The 26,666-nt window shown below is 40.1% G+C and overlaps 1 protein-coding gene across 8 annotated transcripts in view; it reads right to left on the reverse strand.

Moving 5' to 3' along the window:
• Elmo1 (engulfment and cell motility 1) overlaps positions 1-26,666 on the reverse strand; it is a 532,076-nt gene that overhangs the window by 329,454 nt on the left and 175,956 nt on the right. For all 8 annotated transcript variants that reach the window (XM_075970127.1, XM_075970130.1, XM_075970129.1 and 5 more), the window contains 3 exons: positions 11,252-11,351; positions 5,388-5,539; positions 2,925-3,003 (listed from right to left, as the gene is read on the reverse strand). In XM_075970127.1, coding sequence (XP_075826242.1) covers positions 2,925-3,003; positions 5,388-5,539; positions 11,252-11,351 — 331 coding nt within the window. The remainder of the gene's footprint in view (positions 1-2,924; positions 3,004-5,387; positions 5,540-11,251; positions 11,352-26,666) is intronic.

The raw sequence follows: 26,666 nt of genomic DNA on the forward strand, positions 1-26,666 counted from the left end.
TCTGAGCAGTGGGAGCTGCAGGGGGCCACCCTGGGACCTTTCAGTCTTCTGCAGTTTGAATTTGTCTTTTCTGAATGTGTTACATAAAAGACATTTTCAAATAATTCTTATAAAACCATTATGTATTTGTAGAAAAACTTGGAAGACATCTTCTCAACACGTCTTCCATTAAAACAGCAAGCAAAGAAAAAGATCCACTTGCCCAGCAAGCAGTCACGCCTCTTCCCTGACAAAACCAAAGCACAAATTCCCTTCATCTGTGCAGCAAAAAAGGATTCCCCGTGGGGCGGTGGTGGCACATGTCTTTAATCCCAGCATTTAGGAGGCAGAAGCAGGCAGATCTCAGTGAGTTCAAGGATAGTCAGGACTGTTACACAGAGAAACGCTGTCTCAAAAAGATCAACAAAAAAAAAAAAAGGAAAGAAGGAAGGAAGGAAAAAGAAAAGAAAGGATTCCCCAAGGGGAGGGACAGGACAACCACTACCCCAAGGAAGACACCAAAGCTTAGTTATTCCAAATTCATTGCATACATTTAGAAAATAAAAAAAAAATCCTGATAATGGAGTGCTCTGACCATGTCTGGCCCCCAAGCAGGAAAGAGGCATCAAAGGCAAAGATGTTGACTGTAGCAGAATTGATCCAATGCCCTAGGCTTAATCATCGATTTTTTAAAGGGAGTATTCTGTAAAAATTGAAAGCACAAACACTTAGCTAATAGTTTAATTGGAATGAGAAAGCAGACCTTATTTCCTCGTGATGTCTGGGAAGCCTCTACTGTGGGAGACTCCCGTTTCTTCGCTGTTAAAAGCGAGTAGGAGGCGGGGCTCCCAGCTCTGGCTCTCACCACTGTGGTGACCACCAGTCACTGGTCAGGGTCTTTCCTCCCTTGGAGCCTCAGTTTCCTCATTTGTAAAATGGAAATAACATGCTTTTCCCTTAATGTGAAAATGATACTAGAAACACTACCAATATCAATTTAGACCAGCTCAAATGCTATTGTGCATTTAAGGTCAAATTCAGATAAAGGTGTTCACCCTCAGCTGTCGATACAATCCACGGCAACCCAGGTAAGCAGTTAGGGTAATTACCATTTTACAAGCCTCCACTGAGCATCCAAAAGTAGGGTCATCATGAACGTGGGTATTGATCTTCTAGGTTTGCTCTCCTAACTCACTCAGGTATTATTTTACATTTAAAATCCATAGTACTTCCCCTGTTCTGATGAGCAAGTCTTAAATTCAATGACTTATAGAGTCAACATTAACTCTGCATAGAAGATAAAGACCTTATTGCTAATTTATTTCAAATACTAGCTAGTCGTATAATAGTCTGCAGATTTCTGCTGGATTATACCGTTACATTGATTGGTTTATTAAATGACTTAAGGTTATTAATCTATATTTTGTGATGGTTTGTTACTACCATAACAATGTTTGGTAAAAATGTGTGTGATTCCCATTTGAATAATTTCAAAAAAGGATTCACATAATCCATACCTAATTTGTTTTTATTTCCATCATATTTCCACTATTTGTTTTTATTTCCATTATTATCAATGACCTGAAATCAGAACAGATTGATATCTGATTTCTTGTTTGCCCAAGATCAGAGAATTCAATTCAATAAGGCAACAATGGTGTTCAGTATAGGATACAAAATAACATAAGGTATATGCATTTTACTCAAGTCCAACTCCAAAGATCCAAGAAAAAAACAGAGATAGGCCTTGGGCAGTCATACACTCTCACTTCCGTTTACCCTGGTCTAAAATGTCCATGAACTTCTAAGAGTTCAGACCGGAATGCAAGTTTGTAACTCAGGAATCATGTGGTTTTGTTGGAAGTCCTTGATTGTATGGCGAAGGGACAATGTTCCTCTAATGCACGGTCGGTGATATACCTTCTTCCCAGGCTGCTTGGGACTTATCCTGAGTTCAGCAAACAAGAGTGCACCCCACCCACAACTCCACTCCAACCTGCCAAGTTCACCTTCAAGTTAAGTCAGAATCTATCACATTTACAGGCTACAGTTTAAAACCCTAGGAAACAAAAAAATAAAATAAATTCAGGAGCACGTTGCCTTTCTATCTTCCTGAAACAAGGTCTTGACAGTGCTGTGGAACTCTTGACGGCCTTTCTAGAGATAGGAAGAGGCATCCTTCCACCCAGGCTTTCAAAGAAGAGAATGTTGCTAAACAGAAAAGCGCTCTGAAGTCTGAGCTAGAATCCAAGATGGCAAAATGCCACTTTCCCCAAATCTGCCTCAGCAATGGTCCTTTCTTCATTTAAATAACAAAAACTATAGACCAAGGAAAGCATCCAATGATTAGTTTTATATGGGTATAGTTGAAGTGTTCCTCCTTTTAATGGTCTCCCAGCCACATTCACAAACCCGGAGAAGCACATCACCAAGCAGAGAGTTCCCTGACATTTGAAAGCGGTGATCTCAGCCAGTGAGCAATCTAGGAGTCCCTTTTCATTCTCACCTGCTTCTCTACCCATGACTTGGGCCAAGTAAAGCACCCACAAGCAAATGGGGATCCCACTGACCATCCAATGATAATGACAGATTCCAGGGGCTTCCACATCTGACTCTACCACAGCAGCAATGCTTCTGCTTCTTCATGCTCCCAGCCTATGCCCCGGATCACACTGCTTCTCCGTCTTCATTTTCCCAGCCTGTACCCTGGATCACACTTCACAGGAAAAGACTTTCTTGCTGCCACACTCTTAGTGTTCCTCCCCAGCCAAGCATTTATGCATCTTCAACTACTTTCTCCTCCCGTGTCCAACCTGCATAGCATGGCTGCTCTGTAGCGCCCACCTTCAGACAGCTTACAGAGGGGAAGAAGAAATCATGTCTTCGAGGAGAGTTCCCAGCCCCAATCCTCATCACAGCCTGGGGACTAGAGAACTGTCACTCACCTGCCTCCTCTCATCAGGGGCCTTCAGGAAAAGCGCGTTGATTACAGCAATAGTGTAAGTCTGGATTTCTTGATCTGTCCTGGAACAACCCAAACAACACAGGAAATGAGAAGAGGCTAGCCCTGAGTCAGCCCATGGGAAGGCAAAGTATCACACTAACACCGCAGTCCTTCACCAATGAGAAAGGTGGTGCCTAGAAAATGTAGGTAGCACTGGCAATGCATTCCCAGCATGCCTGGGCTGGACAGAGCAGAAGCTCAGCTACTATTCTACTAGGTGATCAAAGGAGACCAGTTCATGAGGCTAGTTGCCTGACTCTGCTTTCTTTATCAAGTACCAGATAGTGTAAGGGGTGTTGTGTGTGTGTGTGTGTGTGTGTGTGTGTGTGTGTGTGTGTGTAATTTTCTGTTCAATGTCTGATACACGTGAGGGAGCAGCTGTAGATGTCTCAACATTCCTGGGCTTATCTAAAAGGAAACAGTTTTGTTCCCATGGCAATGTTATATATCCTATAAAGTAGTTGACAAACAGAATCCTTGTAATAACAATAAGTGTTGACTTTTTTTTAAAAATTTTTTTATGGTTTATTTAGCTTTATTTTATATGCATTGGTGTGAAGATGTCAGATCCCCTGGAACTGGATTTTCAGACAGTTGTGAGCTGCCATGTGGGCACTGGGATTCGAACCCGGGTCCTCGGGAAGAGCAGTCAGTGCTCTTAACCGCCGAGCCATCTCTCCAGCCCCAAGTGTTGGCATTTTTATTGTAAAAGTTTGCTTTTCACTGGGAAGAGAACAGAAATTCCAAAGGAAGCAAAGATCTGGGGGAAGCCAAGTGGCAGCAGGAAATAAGGGCTCAAGGCAGAAACCACGAGCTTCAGAGCTGCACTTAGGGAAGATGCTATTTCCTAGGGTTGCTGTACAGAAGACAAAATTAGAAACTGCACCTCCATGCTTAGCACAGCACGTAGTGAACAACAGGCTCCTTTTTTTTTTTTTTTGTAGTGAACTGCACTGCAAATGAACATTTGTGGCCCTGAGATTCAGAAATAAAATTTCGAACAGGGAAGTTCACATTCAGAGACAGCGAACCAGTGTCATTTTCAGGGAGGATGCATACAGAACTGTCCTTCTGGGGAGTGAGCTGAGTCACAGGGGCCAGTCCACAGCTTCTCTGACTTAAGTTTGAAATTCTGCTCGTCCCCGTACTTCCAAATAAATTAACATCTACTGTACTTTTGTGGGTTATGCTATAAACGTACGTCAGCATCTTCAGTGTGTAGAAAACTGCTGGACTGACCCTTACATTGCTCTTGAACCACCATCCCCCATGGTCCGGTTAGGCTAATTCTTAAGAATAAGCAAATACGATAGAACGTCGGAGATAACAGAGGTGAGAGACCTTGGGAGCCAGGTCCCCTTGATGCCGGGCAAAGTATTTCCTAAAACACATCTCCTTAAATCATTTCCGGTCTCTACAAGGCATCTTCATGACCTCCTAACTCCCTTCTTGTGTGAGTTAGCTCACAATGTTTTCTTGCACCAGAAGCGACCAGTATTTAAATATAACAAGCCACATTACACAACAGAGTACCCCTCAGGGTTCTCTTCAGAGGCACCCTTCTAGTTTACCAAAAAGTAGAAAAATGCGGAAAGCCCCAAAGACTGCAGGACTTGAGGGTAACTGTCTAACTTCCACACCCTAATTAGGCTTTTAAGCAATAAAATGCATGTGTTTTATTCATTCATCATTTTAATGGTGAAAGAAGCCTCCCTTTAAATATCCCTAGTAACGGTAACCCAGACTCAAAAGGACAAACGCCTCATGTGCTTTCTCATATATGGATCCTAGCTCCAAATCATTAGGTTTCAACACATATTAATCTGGAGTAACTACAGAAGCCAGGAAAGTAGAGACGGACCATGAAGGGAAGAGGAAAGCAGATCTAGACTCGGAGAGACAGAAGATGAAGTGGGATGGATAGCAAGTGGAGAAGACCTGAGAGGAGCTGGGGGAAGAGAATGAATATAATCCAAACACATTGTATGAAATTCTCAAAAAAATGTATTTTAAAAATTAAATCTAAAAGAAAATGCTACTTAAAATGCCAAGGTAATCATAAAAATAGTCCCTGTGCAACAGAAAATATTCTATAGGTAGGGCAGACTGTTGAGACCCTAAACTAGAAATGATCCTAGTACGTCTTCTAAGAAGGACAACTCAATCGATGTCTCTCAAAATTCACCAGAGCTGAGTGTGTCCCACGGTCTAGGCACCGGGGACTGCAGATGTGGAGCACAGAGTCACTGTGCCATCGCAGTGTGATGACGGATAAGAGGAGCACCTGGTTTGGTACCAAGCCAAAGCTTTTTGTGCGTGTAACTAAACCAACACACAGTGTTTATCAAGCCATCCGAGTGATTGTCCTCCAGAAACACGGCACAAGAGTGCCTAGCGTGCTTACCCCTGAAGATGAGGAATGAGTTGGCCGATGGTGATCTCCTGGGCTACCTTCTGGTAGAGATCATGGCTGTTGAGAACCATTGACTCCAAAATGGCCAAGGACCTCTGCAGGATTGAGATGTCTATGGCAGACTTGTTCACAAAGCTTGCTATCTGAAAAACAAAATTAGGGCACAAATGACTACCCGTGCATGGGTGGTAAGCCAAACAAAGAAGTCCAGAAGGGAGCAACTACAGGAATCAGGGAGCTCAGTGAAGAACAAGGCCCTGTGGATGCAATCTACTGCAAAAAACCAAGAAACACGTGGAACTAACAATGTCCATGAGTCATCGCACAATGCAGCAATTTTTTTATGACTTAGCAATGACTGACTGCCTCTTCTAAGGACCATCCTACCAGGGTTGATATTCTGATGTTCCACTTTCAAAAACAGACTCATGATGAGGCCTCTTGTCTAAAAGAGCAATCTCAACTTTGCCGATGGCCACTCTTCCCCATGTCCTAAATTGCTCCTTTAGCCACATAATCCAGACCCGTGACTTTAATGTTCTTACTGTGTTCCTGCTACGTTCTTAAGGTGCTCACACAAATCATGCTTGCCAATATAATTTCACCAGTAAAGTTCTGCACCTGCCCACTCTTCTGGCTATTCTTAAATAATAATAATAATAATATATATATATATATATATATATATATATATATATATATATATATATATATTCTTATGCTTTCAATTTCCTGTGGCTAAATTAAACCTTTCTCTTGAATCATGCTAGATGTAGCAAACAGAAGTCACTGAAATTAGAAGTGCTAGGAAAAGAGTCTAGTATGTAAAACATAGTCTCTAAGAAATCAGTCAGCAAAAACCTAAATACAATAAATCACAATATAAGAGGGAAGCAAAGCAGAGGGTTAGAATAACGGCTCATAGCAATCCTAACACATGAGCACCATAAAGGTTTTATTGTGAAGACCTCATTAAAAGTTACTGCTGTCTGTTGACAGCTCCTACTAAAGACTGTTAATGACATCAACACAAGGATGGCTTCAAAGCTGCCTGGCTTAGTTCTATGACAGTCGACTCTGGGCTCCCTCTGTCAACACCAGTTTCTCCCTTTGTGCCGTGCCCTATATACCCCTTTCCCCTCAAACCCTTCCAATCCTGAACTTCCATACAAAGGTGCCCTGGCAGTTTCCGGCTGCCATGCCATGGTTTCCGCGTGAGGGCCAGTGGTGAGGCAGGGATGGGGTCTTGGCTGACTCTCCCGCCAGATCCATGTGGCAACAGGAAGCAAGGAAGCAGTTCAGCGCCATGAGGTTTAACACACCACACACTGTTTTTATAGCATGAACTGCAGGAAGTGTGCGGGGATTTTAAGATCCTTAAAAGACCATCTCAGTTCCTCTCGCTCGAACGTGTTTACTGTCCCTGGCATGCTCTTGCCGCAATTCTCACATCTGTTACAATCTACAAAATCCACCATGTGCACACCATCTCTCTTCCTTCAAGTCCAGTGTTTCTGACAAAAGCCCAGCTGCCCTCACAGTGTTGATGTCTATGCACCACTTATGTACCTGGTGCCCACAGAGGCCAGGCAGGGAGTCAGATCTCCTGGTTGTGAGCAGCAGCGTGGGTCCTGGGAACTGAATCCAAGTCCTGTAGAAGAGCACCCAGTTTCTTAGCTGTTCAGCCATCTCTCTAGAACCTGGCCAACTTTTTCATTAAATGGAAATTTACCACTTACTTCCATAAACAGCCTCTGACAATAATTACTTCCTCAAAATATTCCATTGGTACTCACAAATGTTTTCTAAGATGAAGTATACCTTCTTAAGATAGGTTTTCAACTCTTTGCAGAACATTAATTCTCTCCTCACACAACGGGACAGAGTGGGGGTCACCTATGATCTTTGCTTTCATTAAGGCATTAGCTTTGTCACCCATACTTCGCTTTTAGGTGCCATGCCTCCGTATTTCTCATCTAGGAACTAACTGTTCACCTTCATTTATACTCTTTATCATTCTTTTCTATGAAATCACCTCTCCTTTGACACAGAGTAACAACCATTTATGCAACCCTAAAACATTTCACCTAAAGAGCATTTTACATAAGCCCAGAGTTGGGAACAGGCCTGGTAGGAAGTGTGTGCCCAGTTTATCAGAGTACTCACACAGAGCTGATGGAAACATCAGCCAAGCTTTAAAACTGGCCTCTTCCCTGTGTTGTTACCTAGCAGGGGCTGGAGCCAGACTTTGAAATGTCTCAATACTTTCAGTAGGGAGTGATCTAAGCAAATGCAATGACTGTCTTCTTCCAGGAAGCTAGAGACAAAGTCCTTAGGGAACGTACAAACATCCTCAGTGCCCAGTTTGTAAACTACAGATGAGAAAACAGAGAGAGGAGCTTACAGATCACCAGGTTAAATTCTAGATTAACAACACTTCCTGTACCTTTCAGCCTCTCCCATGTATCACTGAGCCTTCACCAAGGCAGGTGATGCAGCTCAGGCAGGCACAGCACAGACTGGTGAAGGCAAGTTTGTATCCAGAAGGCAGTGACACTGGACGAGTTTGTAATAAGTATGCATTCAGCTTTCCTCATGCCACTCATTTATGCAAATCAGTAAGTGAGAGGAATATTTGAGTAACTTTTAAAATGCTAAGGGGCAAGGCTGCAGGCTCAGTTGGAAAAGTGCTTGTCTGGCAAGCATAAGGCCCTATGTTTGATCTCCAGGACCCATGTGAAAGGTCAAGTGTAACGGTGTGGGCCTGTCATCTTATCACTGGGAAAGGGAAGCAGGTGGATCCCTGAGGCTTGCTGGCCTGGCATAATTGGTAAGCTTCAAGTCTTTGTCTAAAAGTCTGAGATAAATGGCTCCAGAGGACCAACACTCAAAGATGACTTCTGACCTCACCACAACACACAAGCACATACACCCACACAAGAGTGTACAACCCCACCAGCCCATCACACACACACACAATCTAAGGGACATCAACAGTAATATAAACCAATGGTAGCAAAAATACTTTTTAGGTTTCAAATGTCTTGAATGCTATTCAAACTTTAAAAAGCCATCCATAGTTATCAGGAAGCTGCACTGTCAAATTTGCAGGGGCTCAAAAATCTCTCCAGGTTCCAAAAGGCAAAACTCATTGGGTCAAAGAAGAAGATGCTTGAATGTCTGCAGCAGCATGAAAAGTATCTGTAAGGTGAGCCAGGTCTTAGGAGCTTCTGTATGAGGTTTTCTCTCCAAGACAAAACACTGATATTTTATGTGGCTAGGAGGAAACCAACTCCTAACACTGAATGTTCTATTCTTTCCTTCCTTTCTGATGGTTGCCCACTCTTTCTCTAAGTATCAAGTCTTTGCAAGGCAACCACATTATACACGTCAGTACAGGATGGAGACGTATCTGAGCTTTGTAAAATGAGATCTGCTGCAGCAGTTTGCAAACTAGAACCCAGAGCCACGCTGACAAAGATAAAGTCACAGGAAAAGAGGCAAAGGTTAGCAAGGCAAAGCTGTTTCTGCAAACTGGTGCGTGAATTTGGCATTGGAAACCACAGGGAGAAGCAGCTTTGTGTGGTTTTTACCTAGGTTTTATTGAGATATATCTCTTTTTAGAAAAGGTCCCCGCACACAAATCCAGGTGCTCACAATGTTGAATTTGGCCCCGCTAATGAATAAAAGGGAGTTGACTTTCTACAACGTGAGTAGTTTTCTGTTGTTTTACAAATTCTCTTATCTAAGAAGCAATGCAATGGAAATTAGAAGAAGAATTTATAAAATACGCTGCTGCTAAAAATACTTCAGTTTTGATTTAAAATGCCAAGACAATTAGCTTTTGCATCCTTAGTTTAAATGTGATTTCAAATTTAATTTCAAGGGAACTGGAATCATCATAACTAGTTAGAAAACTCAATTACTTCCATTGTCTCTGAACACTTAACTCACATCATTTAAAGAAACAAAGCTTTGTTATTGCTGACTCCTGACAAGGAGCATTTTACTTGAAGATACATTTAAATCAAGTTTCACCATGTTCCTTCAGTTTTTTAACTTCAAAGATTTAAAAAAAAAATAAATGTTTCTCTGGCTAGTTAGAAAACTCAATTACTTCCATTGCCTGTGAACACTTAACTCACATCATTTAAAAAAACAAGACTTTGTTATTCCTTACTCCTAACAAGGAGCATTCTACTTGAAAATATATTCAAATCAAGTTTCACCATGTTCCTGCAACTTTTCTTTCATTTTTCAACTTCTAAAATTTTCTTTTAAAAATAATTGCTTCTCTGGCTTGGAGGTGGGTCATATAGAAGCAAGAATCCCTGAAGTCTGCTGGGAAGACCAGGGAGGGAAGCACAGCAGTCAGGGTCAGATAGGAAACCACCACAGATGTAGCTAAGGAGAAAGAACTCTGGCCCATGCCACCAAGGAGATTCCCCTTCACCATGACCCTGCCGACCTCCAAATCACTGTCCTCACTCCTCATAAAAAGAAGCTAGGTTTAGCTGCACAAGAGAAGGAGGAGGAGAAGGAGGAGGAGGAGGAGGAGGAGGAGGAGGAGGAGGAGGAGGAGGAGGAGAAGGAGGAGGAAGAGGAGGAGGAGGAGGAGGAGGAGGAGAAGGAGGAGGAAGAGGAGGAGGAGGAGGAGGAGGAGGAGGAGGAGGAGGAGGAGGAGGAGGAGGAGGAGAAGGAGGAGGAGGAGGAGGATGAAGAGAAGGAGAAGCAGGAAGAAGACAATGATGATGACAATGACAACAGTGCCCATAACAACAGTGAGAACCGTGACAGCTAATGCCACTGAGCAGACGTGACTGCCGGGAGCTCCCACTCAAACGGTGTCATCGCTCCCGAGAGAATCTCTGGCACGTGATGAACAGGACATTTGGATTGGAAACAAGGCCTACTATAAATTCAGAAACTGTTAAAAAAAATTAAGTATAAAATTCTAGAAAACCCAGTTCCTTTATGTGTAGATTTGTTTCTCTAGAGCTTATTCTAGGAAGACAAGGCATGGCAATTCATGTTCTAGTCTCAAAATATATTGCCTACAGCGCCTGCCACCACCAGCTGAACGCTTTCTGACACAGGAATATGCTTTTGATTATATCATCTATAGTAGCTTCTTTTTAGCAATTCGGTCAAACTGGCAATGCTGTGATCCTCTTTAACTTTTCCAACCTGAGTTCATAGACGTATGACAGGAAATATTTAGAAATATATCAATAAGCCCCTTAGCTTCCAATTAGCTCTTACCTTAAATAACAGTGCAATGTCCTGCAGACATGGGATCTGCAGGGCGTCCACTGCCAACACCCTGTTCCAGAGTTTCTTTCCTGCCTTATTTAAAGTAGTTTTCCAAGAAGAACATCAAATGGAAAAACCAGTAACATTAGCCCTCAAGCAAGTAGGATGGTCTGAATGAAAATGGTCCCGATAGGCTTTTATATATGCATGCTTCGTCGCCAGTTGATGAACTGCTTGGAAAGGATTAGGAGGTGTGTCCCTGAAAGTGGACTGTAAGATCTGAGAAGTCCATAACATTCCCAGTTAACCCAATCTCTGTCACATGCTTAGGTCTTAAGATCTGTAGCTACACCGTGCACTTATTGAAGCAGAGAACTTTGATTTCTCCTTAACTCTAGGTTCTCACATGCTACCATTTATGATCTCTGTGGGGATCAAAATACAGTTTTCATACAGCATTCGGGGGCCCTGTTCCCCATATAATAATACTACCAAAATCATTCCATCTTTCGACATAAAGAACTAAAGGAAGCAATTATAAAGCACCCACGATGCAGAGAAAAGGAACAGTGTTGAGCTTAGGAAAGCACAGACTACATTACCTTCTTTATGAATGCCACTGAGAATGTATCCCATGACACGATGCCATGGTCCATGAGCTCCACAAAGGCTGTCAAAGTGAAGGACAACATGTCTCCAAAGCTGCAAAACAAGAGACATCAGAGTCACTGACCCTAATATGAGCACCAGGAAAGATGTAAACATGAGATGGTTTAGGAAAGTCAAATGATCAAAGACCATAGGGATAAGAAGCCAGACACTAACAGGAAATACTCATATACACATTGTGGGAAAGGGCAGAAACCTAAAACAACCAAGCAGAGTCAGTGACTGGACAGGTTTGCCTTATGCGGGCCACACTTTGGAGAGCTGGGTCACATTGGCCAATTCACTTGACTGCTCTGAGACTCTGTTTACTTCATGGGGAAGCTGGATAATTGCTATGTAACCACAAGATGCAGACAGAGCACTTGACCGAGTGTGAAGGGTAAAAGTGTTCAGGTTAGCTTAAGTGACTTCTCAGCAAACAACAGATGAATTAAAAGAGGAAATGTATGGGCCACAGGAATCAGGAAGAAAACTTAAAAACAATTATGCTAAGAATACTAATGTGACAGGCCAAGACAATGCAACTCTTCTTCCATCTTATATTCTTGCTGCTTGCTTGCACAGAGCCCCCCTACCAGCAGCTTATCTTAGCTTCTTTTAAAATGCTTGCTTGTGCAAATCCCGCCCCCACCCCCAGATGTTGAGCAAGACAACGAGATATGAGTTTTGCCTTTAAAACCCCTTGGTCTAAATGTTCAGGGCTTCATATAGGTCCAAATACCCGAGTGTAGGCCGCTGGCTACAAACTGTGTCTGTGTGGCCATCTCTGGTGGGCTCCCTGCAGCACTAGCCCTTGAGACAGGATTCAAAGGCAATGAAAAGATGGCTCAGGGGTTAAGCACTCCTGCTGCCCCTGAAGAGGGCCAAGAGTTCAGTTCCCAGCACCCATGTTGGGTGACTCACAACCACGTGTAGTGGAATTTCAGCTCCTGAGGAATCCAAAGCCCTCTTCTGCCTCCACAGGCTCTTATCCACACATGAGCATAAACCCATGTATACAAATAAGTCAAAAGAAATCTCAAAACAGCATTCATGTGCTCTATACCAGTGATTCTCAACCCCTTTAGAGTCACATATCAGATATTCACATTAGGATTTATAACAGTTACAAATTTATAGTTATGAAGTAGCAGCAAAACAATTTAATGGCTGGGGTCACTAGGGTCAAAGCATTAAGAATATTGAGAGGGGCTGGAGAGATGGCTCAGTGGTTAAGAGCATTGCCTGCTCTTCCAAAGGTCCTGAGTTTAATTCCCAGCAACCACATGGTGGCTCACAACCATCTGTAATGAGGTCTGGTGCCCTCTTCTGGCCTGCAGGCATACACACAGACTATTGTATACATAATAAATAAATATTTTTAAAAAAGAATATTGAGAATCACTGCTCTCTATGCTTGCATGTATATACACATATAAGTAAACTCACTTGTTTTAACTTAGCTAGGATTTTATCTTTAGCCATTGGGTTTTAAGGAATGTCTGTATGTGGGAGGCATGGAAGTTCTTGTGCTCACAGATAAGTACTGAAGAGGCCCCTGGACTCTTATTGTGAGCCTGTCTGTCTATAGAACCCATCTTTGTGGAAGACATCACATGTTGTCAATCTACAGAACCCATATTTATAGGAGATGTCACACGTACTCTACAAAGCATTTTAATGTAGTCATGACCTATGCTTTATTGTGCACATGGGGCTGAGTTTGTCACCAGGAGAGATAGGACCTAATGAGCTGTCGTTACATCACTGGGGTTATGCTCCTGAAGAGGGAGGGCAGTGAGGCCCTGTTCTTGTCCTTTTTCTGGCACAAGAAGGAGTTCGTGCTCAATTCCGTGTTCCTGCCACAGTGAGCTATCTCACCAAAGAAACCATCACAGAATGCTACACGTGACTTCTCTACTACATTGTATAGTAATGTGAATTCCCACACTTGGTTTTAGTTGGTTGTTCAGACTTCACATTTACAGAATAACACATCATATTAGTTCTCCATTTCCAAGTCCCATAACAGAATTCAGTTAAAGTTCCCTATTTTCAACTAATACAGTAAAAAAAAAAAAAAGAGGTTCGCGGCTCATCTACAGCCTCGTCCCCACACCCCTCCCTGCTGCCGTTCTGCTCAGTCCACTTTAAAAAGCAGCTTTCGTCTTGGAAGCCACCGTGCTGAAAGGATCCCACCAAAATGGCAGTGACTCTCACAGGACAATAAAGAGGAAGAGACTCGCTAAAAAGAAACAGTTAGGTGGCCTCAAGTCATGTGGTAAAGGTTGGGCCTCCAGTTCTATATAGCAAGTGATCCCACCATCCTGGCTTCAGTTTCTTCACTTATTAAAAGCAAGTGAGGAGGGAGTTCTTATGACGATAGCGCGGTCCCGACCCCAGAAGTGATTTAGAAAAGAGAAGCCAGCTAATGTGCCTGCCCTTCAAACGGTACGGAGAACAGTGAGCAGCAGACGAGGGATGGCTAATGCCACCACATAAAGGAAGTATTCCGAGAAACAACTGAAGCTCAGGGTTTCACACACTACACGCCCCACTGTGTAAAATATAGCCTGTTCTTAGAAGCAGGAACAGCACAAGGATCCCCGATCTCTCAGGTGCCCCTAGGTGGCATCAAAGGATCATGCCTCAAAAAAACTCCATACAGAAAATGCATTATTGGAAAGAGCAAAAAACTAGAATGAGTAGAAAACAGGCTTTTAAAAAGAGAGAAAAGAACCAAGGGAGGTTAAATAAAACTGTAGAAGTATCCCTAAATACAATAAGTCATGTGAAAAATCCATTATCGGCCCCTAAAAGAGAAAAATGCTTTAGGATATAAAAAGCAAGTAACACATTCAATTAGTAGTATTTATTTTATTACTAGACTGGGTAGGTATCTGTATTGCTGGGAAAACATTATAATGTACGTATTGTTCAGAAGTAATACTGGCTATTTTGTTTATTTGATTACAAGGCATAGAACAATCTGGCAGTGGCTTATACCATGTGCTAAAGGTTCACGGACATAAAAGGGTCTGCCACATCTCTCATAGAAGGATCCATCCTAGCCTCTGCTCGGCACCAAAATGTCTGACTTGGTGACTCAATAGAAGAATCAACCAAAGAACAAGAGTAGCCCAGGAAAGCATGCACTGCTAGCTCAACCCTTCCTTTCCTGTCAGCTACCTGAGCCTGGGAGTATCCATGGCCTTAAGTTCAACATTTGTCTTCATTAGGTCCTTTAAAAACTACAGAAAAACCATATATATTCCTTCTAAAGGGATCTACAGGCCAAAATGACTCAGCTCCCCAGCTGTAATCTCATTCCAAATGGCCTTAGGGAGATAATCATTCTTCCTTAGAATGTTCAAGAGCTCTACAGATTCCTCAACAGGCTTCAAGTCCTAGGAAAGGAAGATGGATGGAGAGAAGTGTGCTGGTTTCTGAATCTCCAAACTGAGCTGTCTAAGACTTCAATCTGAATAACTATTAAGGAGAAAGAGCAGAAATTCCCAGGCAGCAGATAGCAAGCTCTGAACTTGTCAGTCATCATCAACACTGATGACCAACAAGAACAGAAAGGCTGTATCTCATTATGTGCCTATCACGATGCTCTTGGTTCAGAATTGGCCCATTCACTAAAGCAATAGCTAGATGACTGACTGATAGAATCACACAATGTCCTCCTAAAGCATTTGATGTTAACATAGTAGTGTACTATGTGTGCTATTTGGTACACTATACAACACACATGCACACAATACACCTTATAGCATATGGTTATACATATATTTCAAAAATAACATAAAAGTCATTATGGCTAATTGCTAAGTGACATAGTATGTTTCCATAAAGACTTTTTCACAATTAAACTACAAAACTTCAGCTGCAAGGAAAAGATACCATGCTAAATTTTTATTCTATTTTAAATCAAAAGAGTTTCTTTGAATGAAGTGGAGATAGCAGCTTTTATTGAATGCTGATGTCAATATTTACTTCCACTCCTGCGGGAGTGCCTCAGACTCCACAGAGGAAAGACGAAAGCCCAGGTTCTACTTTTGAAATCAATGCTGAGTGGAGGATCAAGCCTTAAAAGAATGACAAATAGAAAGAAACCACGTGGTACATTCCAGAACATATTTTAGTGTGTGTATGTGTGTGCGTGTGCGCGCGCGTTAGGCTAAAAATTTTGCAGTAGTGACTGCCACAAACTGCACGTGCTAGACGACAGCGACTCTCCCAGCTGACAAACCATGTGTGCTGGAATGATTCAAATAAATGTTTCTCATCAACTTGTAGATGAAACCTTCATTCCAGCAAAACGCAGCCAATCTAAAAACAAGCGTGTAAACTTAAGCTGCTAATTTTGTAAAAGTTAAGGCCTTCCAAATGTTTTCTTAGGATAGTGTGCCCAATAAAGAACCAGAGAAATGATGAACATAAGGAAAACTTGTTAAGCTATTCGTGAACAGTAGCAAATAGTTCCTTAATTGTCACAGGCTAGAGTCCCCTGTTTAGGCTTCCACGTACTTTCTATCAAATATGGGTAACATTTATCTACGTTGGAAGTTGTATATACCTAAATCCCTAAATTGACAGTCTACTTATCCTCCAGAATCAATTTCATTTGTATCAGTAGGCACGCTCATGACTTCTTTCCTGAACTTTTAAATTGGTTATATTTCTATTGGCCTACCTGCCTGTCTTCCTTAGGTCAATATCATACTGTCCTGATAACCAGTCTTACAGTGAATCTTATGGACACCTTATGCAAGCCTCTGATTTTATTATTGACTATTTTGGCTATTCTAGCCATAACATGTTTCAACTAAAATTTTAGAATTTTCTCATTTGTTTTGTTTTTATTTTTTAACATTTTTTTATTTATTATATATGTAGTTTGAGGGAATTTTATTTTTTGGTTTGGTTGCTTGTGGTGTGTGTGTGTATGTGTGTGCGTGTGTACATGTGCGTGTGCACGCACATTTCATAGCACACATACAGAGGTCAAAGCATGACAGAGGTCAAAGGACAACTTGCAGGAGCTAGTTCTCTGCTTTCACCATTAGTTTCAGGGACTGAAAAAAAGTTCCCTTACCCAGTGAGACATCTCACAGGCCCTCATTTTTTTTCAGTGATTTGTATAGCATTAAACTAGAATTTGTAGAGAATTAGTATCTTCAGTATTGTTTGTCAATCCATAAAATGGTCTTTCCCCCTTGATTTAAGTCTTTAATGGCACTTAGCAATGCTTTCATTTTTCAGTGAACACATACTGCCCATTTGGGTTGAATTTATTCATAAGAATTTTCCCTTTTCTCATTTTGATACTCTATGAATGGAAACTATAATGTCACTCCTATTTGTTTGCTGTAAACAAGAAAGAACACAATATTTTATACAGATCTATTATATCTCAAGACCTTGGTGGATGTCATTACCACACCTGCCAGGCTCTCTGTAGCTTTGCTAGAATTTTCTACATAATTGGGTCTTCTATGCATGGAGATAATTTCATGCCTTTCTGATACTATGTCTTTTAACTTCTTTCTTGGCTTTTCACAAACAGTAACAACTCATACAGAACTCTGCCAAGTGGAAGTACAGGAAGAAAACGTATTTGTCTTCTTGCTAATTGTGAAGATAAGAAAACATTAGATTTTCTGTCATTAGTTTGATGTTTTTTTTATAATAGATGGGTTTTTTTTATCAAGTTGATGTAGTTCTTTCTGCTGAGAGCTTTTAACATGAATGAATATTGGGTTTATGGTCTTGTTCTCTATAAAATAATTACTTTATCTGATCGCTCATGTGTTTGTTAAAAGCTGAACACTAATTTTCAAATGTTAAGCTGTTTCTTGCATAAGTCACACGGGTCAGGATGTTAGACTCTTTGGTAAATATACGATAAAGCAATCTGCAGGAGGAGAGCATTACACCGGCTCATAGTTCTACACATGTCAGCCATCATCAGAGGTTGTTTACCTCAGGATGGCAAAGAAAAAAGGGGTGGTGTGTGTGTGTGTGTGTGTGTGTGTGTGTGTGTGTGTGTGTGTGCGTGCATGTGCGCAGAAAAGGGGGGTGAAGAAAATGGATAACTACGCTAGCAGTTTCCTTTCTATTTCATTGGGCTCTCAGTCTCTTGGAATAGTGTCCCTCCCATCCCCACTCGTACTTCTGTTTGGAAATGACATTATTTACATACACATATTCAAACATGCATGCATGCACACAAAACACAGAGGCAGAGAGACACAGAGAGAGAATAATATAGTTTTTTATTGTCCAGGTAGTTTTCAATTAAATCAAACTGAAAATAGGAATTAACTATGTTCCCTCCACATATGAAAGGCTGCTGAGGGATAACATTCTTGACTTAGGACTGGTATCCATCAAGATGCATTAGTCTTTTATGCAATGCTTGGTTCTCTGTTAATACCTTGCTGAGGTCTTCTGTACCTCTTTTCACTGGAAGACTGGTCTATAATTTTTGTTTGTCTGTTTTTTGTTTGTTTGTTTGTTTTGAGACAAGGTTTCTCTGTGTAGCCCTGGCTGTCCTGGACGTCACTTTGTAGACCAGGCTGACCTTGAACTCACAGAGATCCACCTGCCTCTGACTCCTGAGTTCAGAGTTTAAAGGTATGCACCACCACTGCCTATCCTGGTTCATAAATTTTAATTCCTGTATTGTCAAATGTAAATATTTGTGGAATGATACATGCCACATAAAGTTGCTGCACACCGTTCCTCTCTATTTGTTATCCATTTGGTAATTCTTCCACAAAGGTATGATGTAATTTACTTATGTAATTATTTTTTCACACCGGCAAGGTTTTTTTTTTTTTTTAAATAATGATCTTAACCACCTAAGGAAACATGAACTACATGTTCATGTACATAAATCATATAGCTATTATTTATCAGGAGCCAGTTTTAATATATAAGTTTTGCTTTTCTAAGAAGCAGAGGCTGGGATAGAGTTAGGAGACTGAGGGGATTATTAGAAAACTAGGTAACATCTGTGACCTAAGTGGATCAGTCAGCAAAATGCTGATCTTGCAAGCAAAAGGACCTGGGCACGATGCTCCTGCTACATGTGTAAAATGCTAGCTATGGGGGTGGCACGTGAAACCTCAGAGCTAGGGAAGCAGAAACAGGAGGGTCCCTGAGCTGCATGCACCAGACAGATATTCTAGCATACTTACTGAGTTTCAGGCCAGTGAGAGACTTTGTTTTGAAGGAAGTGGACATCCTTTCTGGGAATAGCAATCAAGGTCTTCCTCTGGACCCCACATGCATGCACACACATGTGAGATGCACACCCCATACTCATGCAGACACTTGCACACAAGTAAAGAAAACTATAAAGCAGAAGGTAGGATTGGGTATGGTAAGTTTGCAGAACGAATGTAGATTAGATGTCTGAGAGAGGAAGGAGATAAATACCTATCAAACTGATGGTAAATTCTAGAACAGGTGAGTAATAAGAAGCTTCAGAATAAACTGCAGCTGTTGGAAGAGTCCCACCATGTGCAGAAAAATAGGTCCTAGTACTTTCCCCACGCTCAATGACTAGAGGCTGCTGGGAGATAACAGCCTTGACCTAAAGCTGGCATAGATCTAGAATGTGCTTTAGCTGAAAGCTGTCCAGTGCTGAACTCCTCATGACTGAGAGGCAAGTGATTCTTCAAAGGAGATCAAAGCCGTGTGTTTCCACAGTAGGTACATACAGTGATTTCTATTTCATAAGGACTTCATGCATTTTATCTAAAACTTAAAATTTGCTAGCAGAGAAACATTCCCAGTGTGCCTTCATCTTGCTCTTAAAATCAGCACTCTGCAATGATATACTCTCTGCTCTTCCTACTGCTCACCTCTGTGACGACCTTACTCTCAGAAATCTTCAAATAATTATTTTCTTAAAATTTCCTTATGATTTGTCTCTTTCTTTTTTCATCAATTGCTATTTTTATTCTCTATTTAATACGTTCAAATGTCCCCTACTCACCCAAGTATAAATTTATATGCCTGATTTGTCTTTTAAATTTCTTTTATACACTATATTTTGATCATATTCTTTACTCTCCCTCAACTTCTCACAGGTCCTCAAAAGCAAAACAAAACCAAAAATCAAAATACAAACAAACAAAACCCAGTAAGACAAACACCACCAGTGTCACCCCCCCCCCCCAAAAAAATACACGGTGTTCATTTCTATTGGCCCACTACTCCTGGCCATGGGCAGGACCAGTTACATTCCACTGACTTTCCCTTTTACAGAAGGCGTCAATTCAATTGTAAATAACTTCTTGGTTAGAAACAGGACTTCGTGGTTGCTGGGAAGTGAATTCAGGAAGAACCAGAGTAGCTGAAGAAATAGATCAACATTAAGAGCACCATGTGCTCTTCCAAAGATCCGGAGTTCAATTCCTAGCAACCACATGGTGGCTCACAACCATCTGTAATGAGATCTGGCACCCTCTTGAGGAAAAGACCTGGTCAGTCATCCTCATCAACTTAGACTATGAAACCTAATATGGAAAAGATCAACAGAATCGCCATAGCCAGGGCATAAATTTCATGCATTTTCTTTTTCATTTCCTCTCAAAGAACACCCTGTGCTCTTAGCCGCTGAGGCATCTTTCTAGTCCAGCAAAGTGATTTTCAACTTGTGGTTCATGACCCCTTTGGGGCTGAATAATCCTTTCACAGAGACTGCCAAAACATAGATATTTATATTATAATTCATAACAATAGCAAAATTAGGGTTATGAAGTAGCAACAAAAATAATCTTATGGTTGAAGGTCACCAACCACAGATCCCTATTAAATAGTCATAGTATTAGGAAGGCTGAGAAGAACCACTGCTGTAGCAGAATAATGAGTTTTCCCCTACGCCAGACTTTAGTCTTAGGTTCTTGGCTGCTTTAGCAGTGCCAGATAGGGGTTCTATGTCATGGAGTGGGCCTTAAATCTAATTTTAAGAAGTGGTTGGTTACACCCACAACATCTGTGCCACTATAGCACCAGTGTATCTTGCAGGCACATAGCTCTTGTAGGTTTCAGCGTTGGTAGCTGCATGGTTGCTTTTCTCCTCTAGTAGCATGCAAAATAACTTCTAGCACCATGAACACTAGTCAGTAAGGGTAAAGCTTCTAGCGGGGCACCAGATCGATTTTTTTATATTTAATGATATAAGAAAGTGTTGTCTTCAGCAATAGGGCCTTACAGATAAGGTTACAGAGAGTTAACAAAAAGTCTTGTAGATAGTCTGTGGTGTTTGGAAGTGTCTATGGGGCCCCACTGGTCAATAACCGAGAAAATTATAACCCATTCCTATTACTGGTGGTTTTATTTGGAGGCATAAGAAGTTTAGTTAGACCATCATCCCACCACCACTCCCATTATACGATGACTCCATTTAAGTGCCTTTCATATATGTATTTATTTTATGAAGCTTCTACAACAGTCAGTTTTCATGTGGCTTTTGAAAGGCCTTTAGTGCTACCTGTTCCTACCCATAATCCCTCCTCTACCCTGACTTCCCATCCTTTCCCAACAAACCCTCCTATCTTGTGTTATCCCTGATTTTCTTAATATTTTTTCAGTATAAGCATTTAAAAGTGCACACTTCCTGCTAAGCACTGACTTCACCCATACACACAAAGTTTGGTACCATCACTTAAAATTGTTTTGTGCTTTTGATAAAGTTATTGTGCTCAACTCTTAGATAAATAAGCATGTTTTCTAATTTCTGACCATCTTCACTTTTTAGCTATTTATTAATCATTTCTGGTAAATGTCCTTGGGATAAAAAATATAATCTATAAAATTCCAACTATTTCAAAATTTTTGAGATTCATTCATGATGAACATTTCACATATACTTGGATTTGTATTCTTCTGTTGCTTAGCATTACACTTCACGAACAACATTCAGTAATGTCAATTACAGCATCTTTATGTTACTGATTTTACCTTGTTTTCCTATCCATTAGGAGACAATCAACTTAAAAGCCTCAATTAGGAGGTTAGGTTTATTTACTTCTATCATTTTTTGTTTCAGGAATCTTGCAGAATATATTAGATTCATATATATTTGATTTTTATGTTTTGTGATGATTTATTTTTACTATTAGTTATAATTTTTTTCACTGACAACATATTACCTTTCTTATTTTGCCTGATATTAATAAAATTATTCAGTGTATCAGCATGTGTATGATAAGTATTTTCCATTTTAACTTTTAAATTTGTATGTTCCCCTCTTATATTTTATAAACACTCTATATCTGGGGTCATCTTTTTTTATTTGTTCTGACAACCCTAGCCTTGTAAATAAAGTGTAAGTCCACTTACATTTACTGTATTGTTAAGATTAAAATATATTTGTAATTGGCTTCTATCTGTCCTAGCTATAATTTGTGCTGTTTCTCCTTTCTCACCTTGCTTTTAAGTTAAACAAATATTGTTTAGTAGCTCAATTTAAATTTTTTCCATTGGGTTTTCAGCTACAAAACTCTTGTGATTTTATAGATTGCAAAATGAACTATTAACACAAACTAAGGTCTACTTCCAGGGAAGATTATACAAAAGGAAGCTTGTTGGAGTATACTTTTCTATGTCCCCATTTCTTGTTCTACTACTCCTAATGTTATATATTTTAAATCTATGATAGGCCACAAATCCCACAATAAAACAGTATTTTAACTTCAATTTATAAAGTTACATGTTTTCAAACAAGAATGTAAATTTTATTTTATCTTCATATAGTTGTGCACGTAACAGTTTCCAGTGGTCTCCATACTTTCCCTCAGAGCCAAATTTCTATCTTCTGCCAAGCTCTTCAGTTTGAAGAACTTGCTCTTTATCTCATACAATGACTGTATGCTGACAAGAAGCTCTATTTTTAGTTAGTTCTTTGACAATTTCATATAATGCATTTGGGTTAGTATCTCCCCTCTAGAAACTAAAAGATTATTCCATTCACCTCCATTTCCAGAGAAGATTATATCAATCGCAAAATTCTGGTGATAGCAGAATTTTTTCAAAAAAATATTTTTCTTAACATGCTGCCTTCTGGTCTTCATTATTTCTAGTAAGAACCCCTTTGCTCTTATTTTTATTACTGCAATGTAGTAAGTTCCAAGGCTGACCTAAAGGTTTAAATTTTAGCTTGGATTTCAGAAGTTATTATGTTCCCAGGTGTAATTTCCTTTGTATCCATCTTTTATGGGTTTCATGAGTTTATTAACTCTATAAAATCTCCATTAATTTTAATTTTTCTGTAATTATCTACAAATATTTTTATGTCCCATACTTCTTTCTCCTCTTGAGAATCCTTTTAGGCTCTAATTAAGTATATTTAAGTCATTTTTGTGACTTCATAGGTCAAGTATTTACTATGCAGGTTTTTATTTTTTAGCCTGAATAATTATATATACTGCAAAGCTAGGTCACATTTTTTGCCACCTTCAGATCTCATACAGCGAATTTTTTATTTTAACTATTTCATTTTTTAGGGTTTTTTTAAACGACTTTAAAACTTGTTTGAGATTAATAAAAATTTTGATTGTATGTATATAATTGTTCACCTGCATGGATGTCTATGTAGTAGTATGCAGTGATCATGGAAACCAGAAGAAGGCATAGGATCCCCAGCAACTGGAGTTACAGACTGTTGTGAGCTGCCATGTAAGTGCTGGGAATTGATCCCAGATCCTCTAGAAAAGCAGCCAGTGCTCTTAATCATTGAGTCATCTCTCCAGCCCTTTACTATTTCAGCTTTATAAACGGTATCAGCTTGCATTTCATGCTTTCTATTTCTCTGTTAAGACTTCACAACAGTTCATTTATTATTCTGTATTTTATTTTTCAAAGCATATTTTAACTTCTGATAGAGTACAAAAGTAATGAGTTTCATTATGACATTTTCCAATGTCTTTCACTTGACTTTTGTTCAAATTTATACCACCATTGCCTTCCCTTATCCCCTATTCCTTGCCTCTATCACACAACCACACACACACACACAAACACCACCAACACCACCAACTACTACTATGACTGCTATTATTACTATTAGAAAAAAAGTTCTAGAATTTTCACCTGCCAATATCAATACCTGGTCTTATTGGGTTCAGTTTTCTACTAAGGATTCTTTTCTCCCTCTCTTAAATATGGCTCACCCTTAATGTTTTTCTTCTATATAGTAATTAATGATAGAGTAGATATTGAATAAGATTGTCAGTCTTCATAACTCAGACTTTTGTTCTAGTAGGTTAGCTCAAATACATTCTGCAGTGACAGACAGCTCACATCTCTGAACAATCCTTTGTTTTCAGTCAGGACTCAGCTTTTTTAAACCAGGCTCTCTGGAAGTCTACACACATGCATTTACACTGCCGAAATGTGTGATAGATTCCTAAATAAGTCATATAAAGATGAAATATCTCAAAACCTGAGCTTTCCCCCACCCCGTGGAGTCTCCTTAATATTCTGGCAGCCTGTTGTCCCCAAACTAGTAACTGGTTAACCCTGAGGCTCTCTGTTACCTCATCTGCTGGGCCCAGCATGTATTCTGCAACAAACTAAAAACACACAAATCTCACTGAATCCCATTTGTTCCCTCAAGGACTGATTCCTTCTATGTTTTTCCTTTAGTATCATCAAACAGGAGTTTCTAGATGCTTTGATTATAACACTTGATAAAGATATTTTTCCATCATCTGTGCTAATCTGATTACACTACTCTGTCATAGAAGAACCAGGGTTGTAGTTAGAGACTTTTGTTCATAAAGACAAAGGAACACCATTACATTGTTCAGTGGTTCAAAAACACAAAAGTTAAAATTAGCTGGCAATTTTTGAAGAAAATGTATTGGCTAAGAATCCCAATTCCACTAACTTAGCAAATTTAGGAGGTTGAAGGTAAGTTTTTATCCTCACTCTACCATATATCTGATTTTAACCTCTGCACCACAGAAATGACCCTCATTATTCTGACCTTGTGTGGTAGATTTAAATGTAGGTTAAAAGTAATGGGTTTAAAAACTAAGATGGCATGCTCAAGATATATCACAAAAGACGGTTTCTATTGCTTTACCTAGATACTCCTACTATGTTAAAATGTGTGAAACTAAAACTTAGAAACTTATGCAGAAACACATTATCCCATTCCACCATATAATAATTTAATACACAAAAAGTTTCCAAACTAATAGTCTTCCTTTGTGGGAGCAGTGGGAGAGATTACTGCCCTGAACTCATACTACAGAATTAGGTAAACAATATTCTGTCTGGAGAAGTGGTTCTCAACCTGTGGGGGTCCTGACCAATGGTAAAAAAGCATATTGCCAATAGTCTTCAGAACTGAGAAAACACTCAATAGCAAAATTACAATTGCAAAGTGACAATAAAAATAATCTTATGGTTGGGGTCACTGTAACATGAGGAACTGTATTAAAGGGTCACAGCGTTAGGAAGACTGAGAACTACTGGTCTGGAGGCTTGAACGTTGAAGTTAAGCCAGGTGGTGGTGGCCACACCTTTAATTCAGCACTCAGGAACACCGTGGCATGCAGATCTCTAAGTTTGAGTCCAGCCGGGTCTATAGAGCAAGTTCTAGGACATCCAAAGCTACACGGAGAAACTGTCTTATGGGGAGGGGGTGTACATTTTGAGACTGTTTTCAGCTTTCTGGGTCAAACTGAAAATATCTTTTTGGTATCTTAGTACCACAGAAATGTATTCAATCTGCTTTAGCAAGTTTGTTAGACATGTATGGACATACTCTGCTTAGTAGATTTTTTTAAAAAAACTAACTTATAATGGAAAATTTGAAAAAAATTATTTTTATTTATATTTATTAATGGTACACACTGTATATGTCTGTGTGAGTATCTACCATGTGTGTGTCGCTGCTGGTAAAAGTCAGAAGAGGGTGTTAGATCCCCTAGATCTGGAGTTACAAGCAATTGTGAGTTTGCCCAAGAAGAAGTGCTGGGAACCAAACTTGTGTCTCTGGAAGTGTACAGTGTGTGTTTGCACTCTTAACTGCTGAGCCATCTTGCCAGTTCCCAATAGAGAAGTGTTAACTGGAGAGACAGTAGAATAAATGTGATCTTAAAGCAGTGTAGAATAAATAGTGGGGATAAAAGACTAAGCAGGGTTGGCAGTGGGGAAATAAGGGAGGAGAGATTATGAGTTGGTTAACCACAGCCAAGGATCTATAAAAAGGCCTTATGGAAACATGTCCTAAATGGGACATGCTAGGGCTGGAGAGCTTGCTCAACAGTTAAGAGTACTTTCTGGGGGCTGGAGAGATGGCTCAGAGGTTAAGAGCATTGCCTGCTCTTCCAAAGGTCCTGAGTTCAATTCCCAGCAACCACATGGTGACTCACAACCATCTGTAATGGGGTCTGGTGCCCTCTTCTGGCCTGCAGGCATACACACAGACAGAATATTGTATATATAATAAATAAAATAAATATTTTTTTTAAAAAAGAGTACTTTCTGTTCTTCTGGAGGACCCAAATTCAGTCCCCAACATCCATATTTGGTGGCTTACAACAACCTGTAAACCCAACTCTGGGGCATTCAACTCCCTCTCTAGCTTCCACAGCAGACACACACACACAAACACACACACCCCATATAGTCATATGTACACACACATATACATGCGATTAAACAGAATTTTAAATGGAACATCCTTATTAAACACACGTGCACACATGTGCTCACACAGACACAAACAATGTTCAGGGAATGTTACAGAATGGGACACTAGAGAGAATATAAGGAGCAGAAAATGGGGGAGAGTGCTGTGAAATGCTCTCCTAGAGACACGCTATGGCTACCAAACTCATGAACACACAGCAGCTGTGATTATCAGAAGACCCACACGAGATCAAGCCGTAGATGGGAGAGGCACTGTTCAGTCCCTTCCCCTTATTGAGGAACTATGGGCAGTTGGTAGAGACTAGGGAGAGAAACACATTCTTTTTTGATGGGCGTGATCACTGGTACCATGGTCCATTGTGACCCTCTATGTATGTACAGGGAAGCAATGATTAAACTTAGTGGTTATCAAAACAAACATACCTACAAGCAAACATGAAACAAGTTGGGAATAACATACCAGGAAAGTTGGAGGGGATCCGGGGTGCAAATGATTGTATTTCATTGTACACATGTATGAAACTCTCAATAAGAAAGAAAATTATTTTTAAAAAGGTAGCTTCTAACATCTCTAGACATAAATGTAATGCAGGCAACTTAATACATAGGAAATGGGTGAGCAACCATTTTTTCAGACTTAAACAATTTTCATTCTATGTACAAATCCTTTATATAGAGAGATCT

The sequence above is a fragment of the Microtus pennsylvanicus genome, chromosome 4 (genome assembly GCF_037038515.1).
Source record: "Microtus pennsylvanicus isolate mMicPen1 chromosome 4, mMicPen1.hap1, whole genome shotgun sequence".
Classification (NCBI taxonomy): Eukaryota; Metazoa; Chordata; class Mammalia; order Rodentia; family Cricetidae; genus Microtus; species Microtus pennsylvanicus.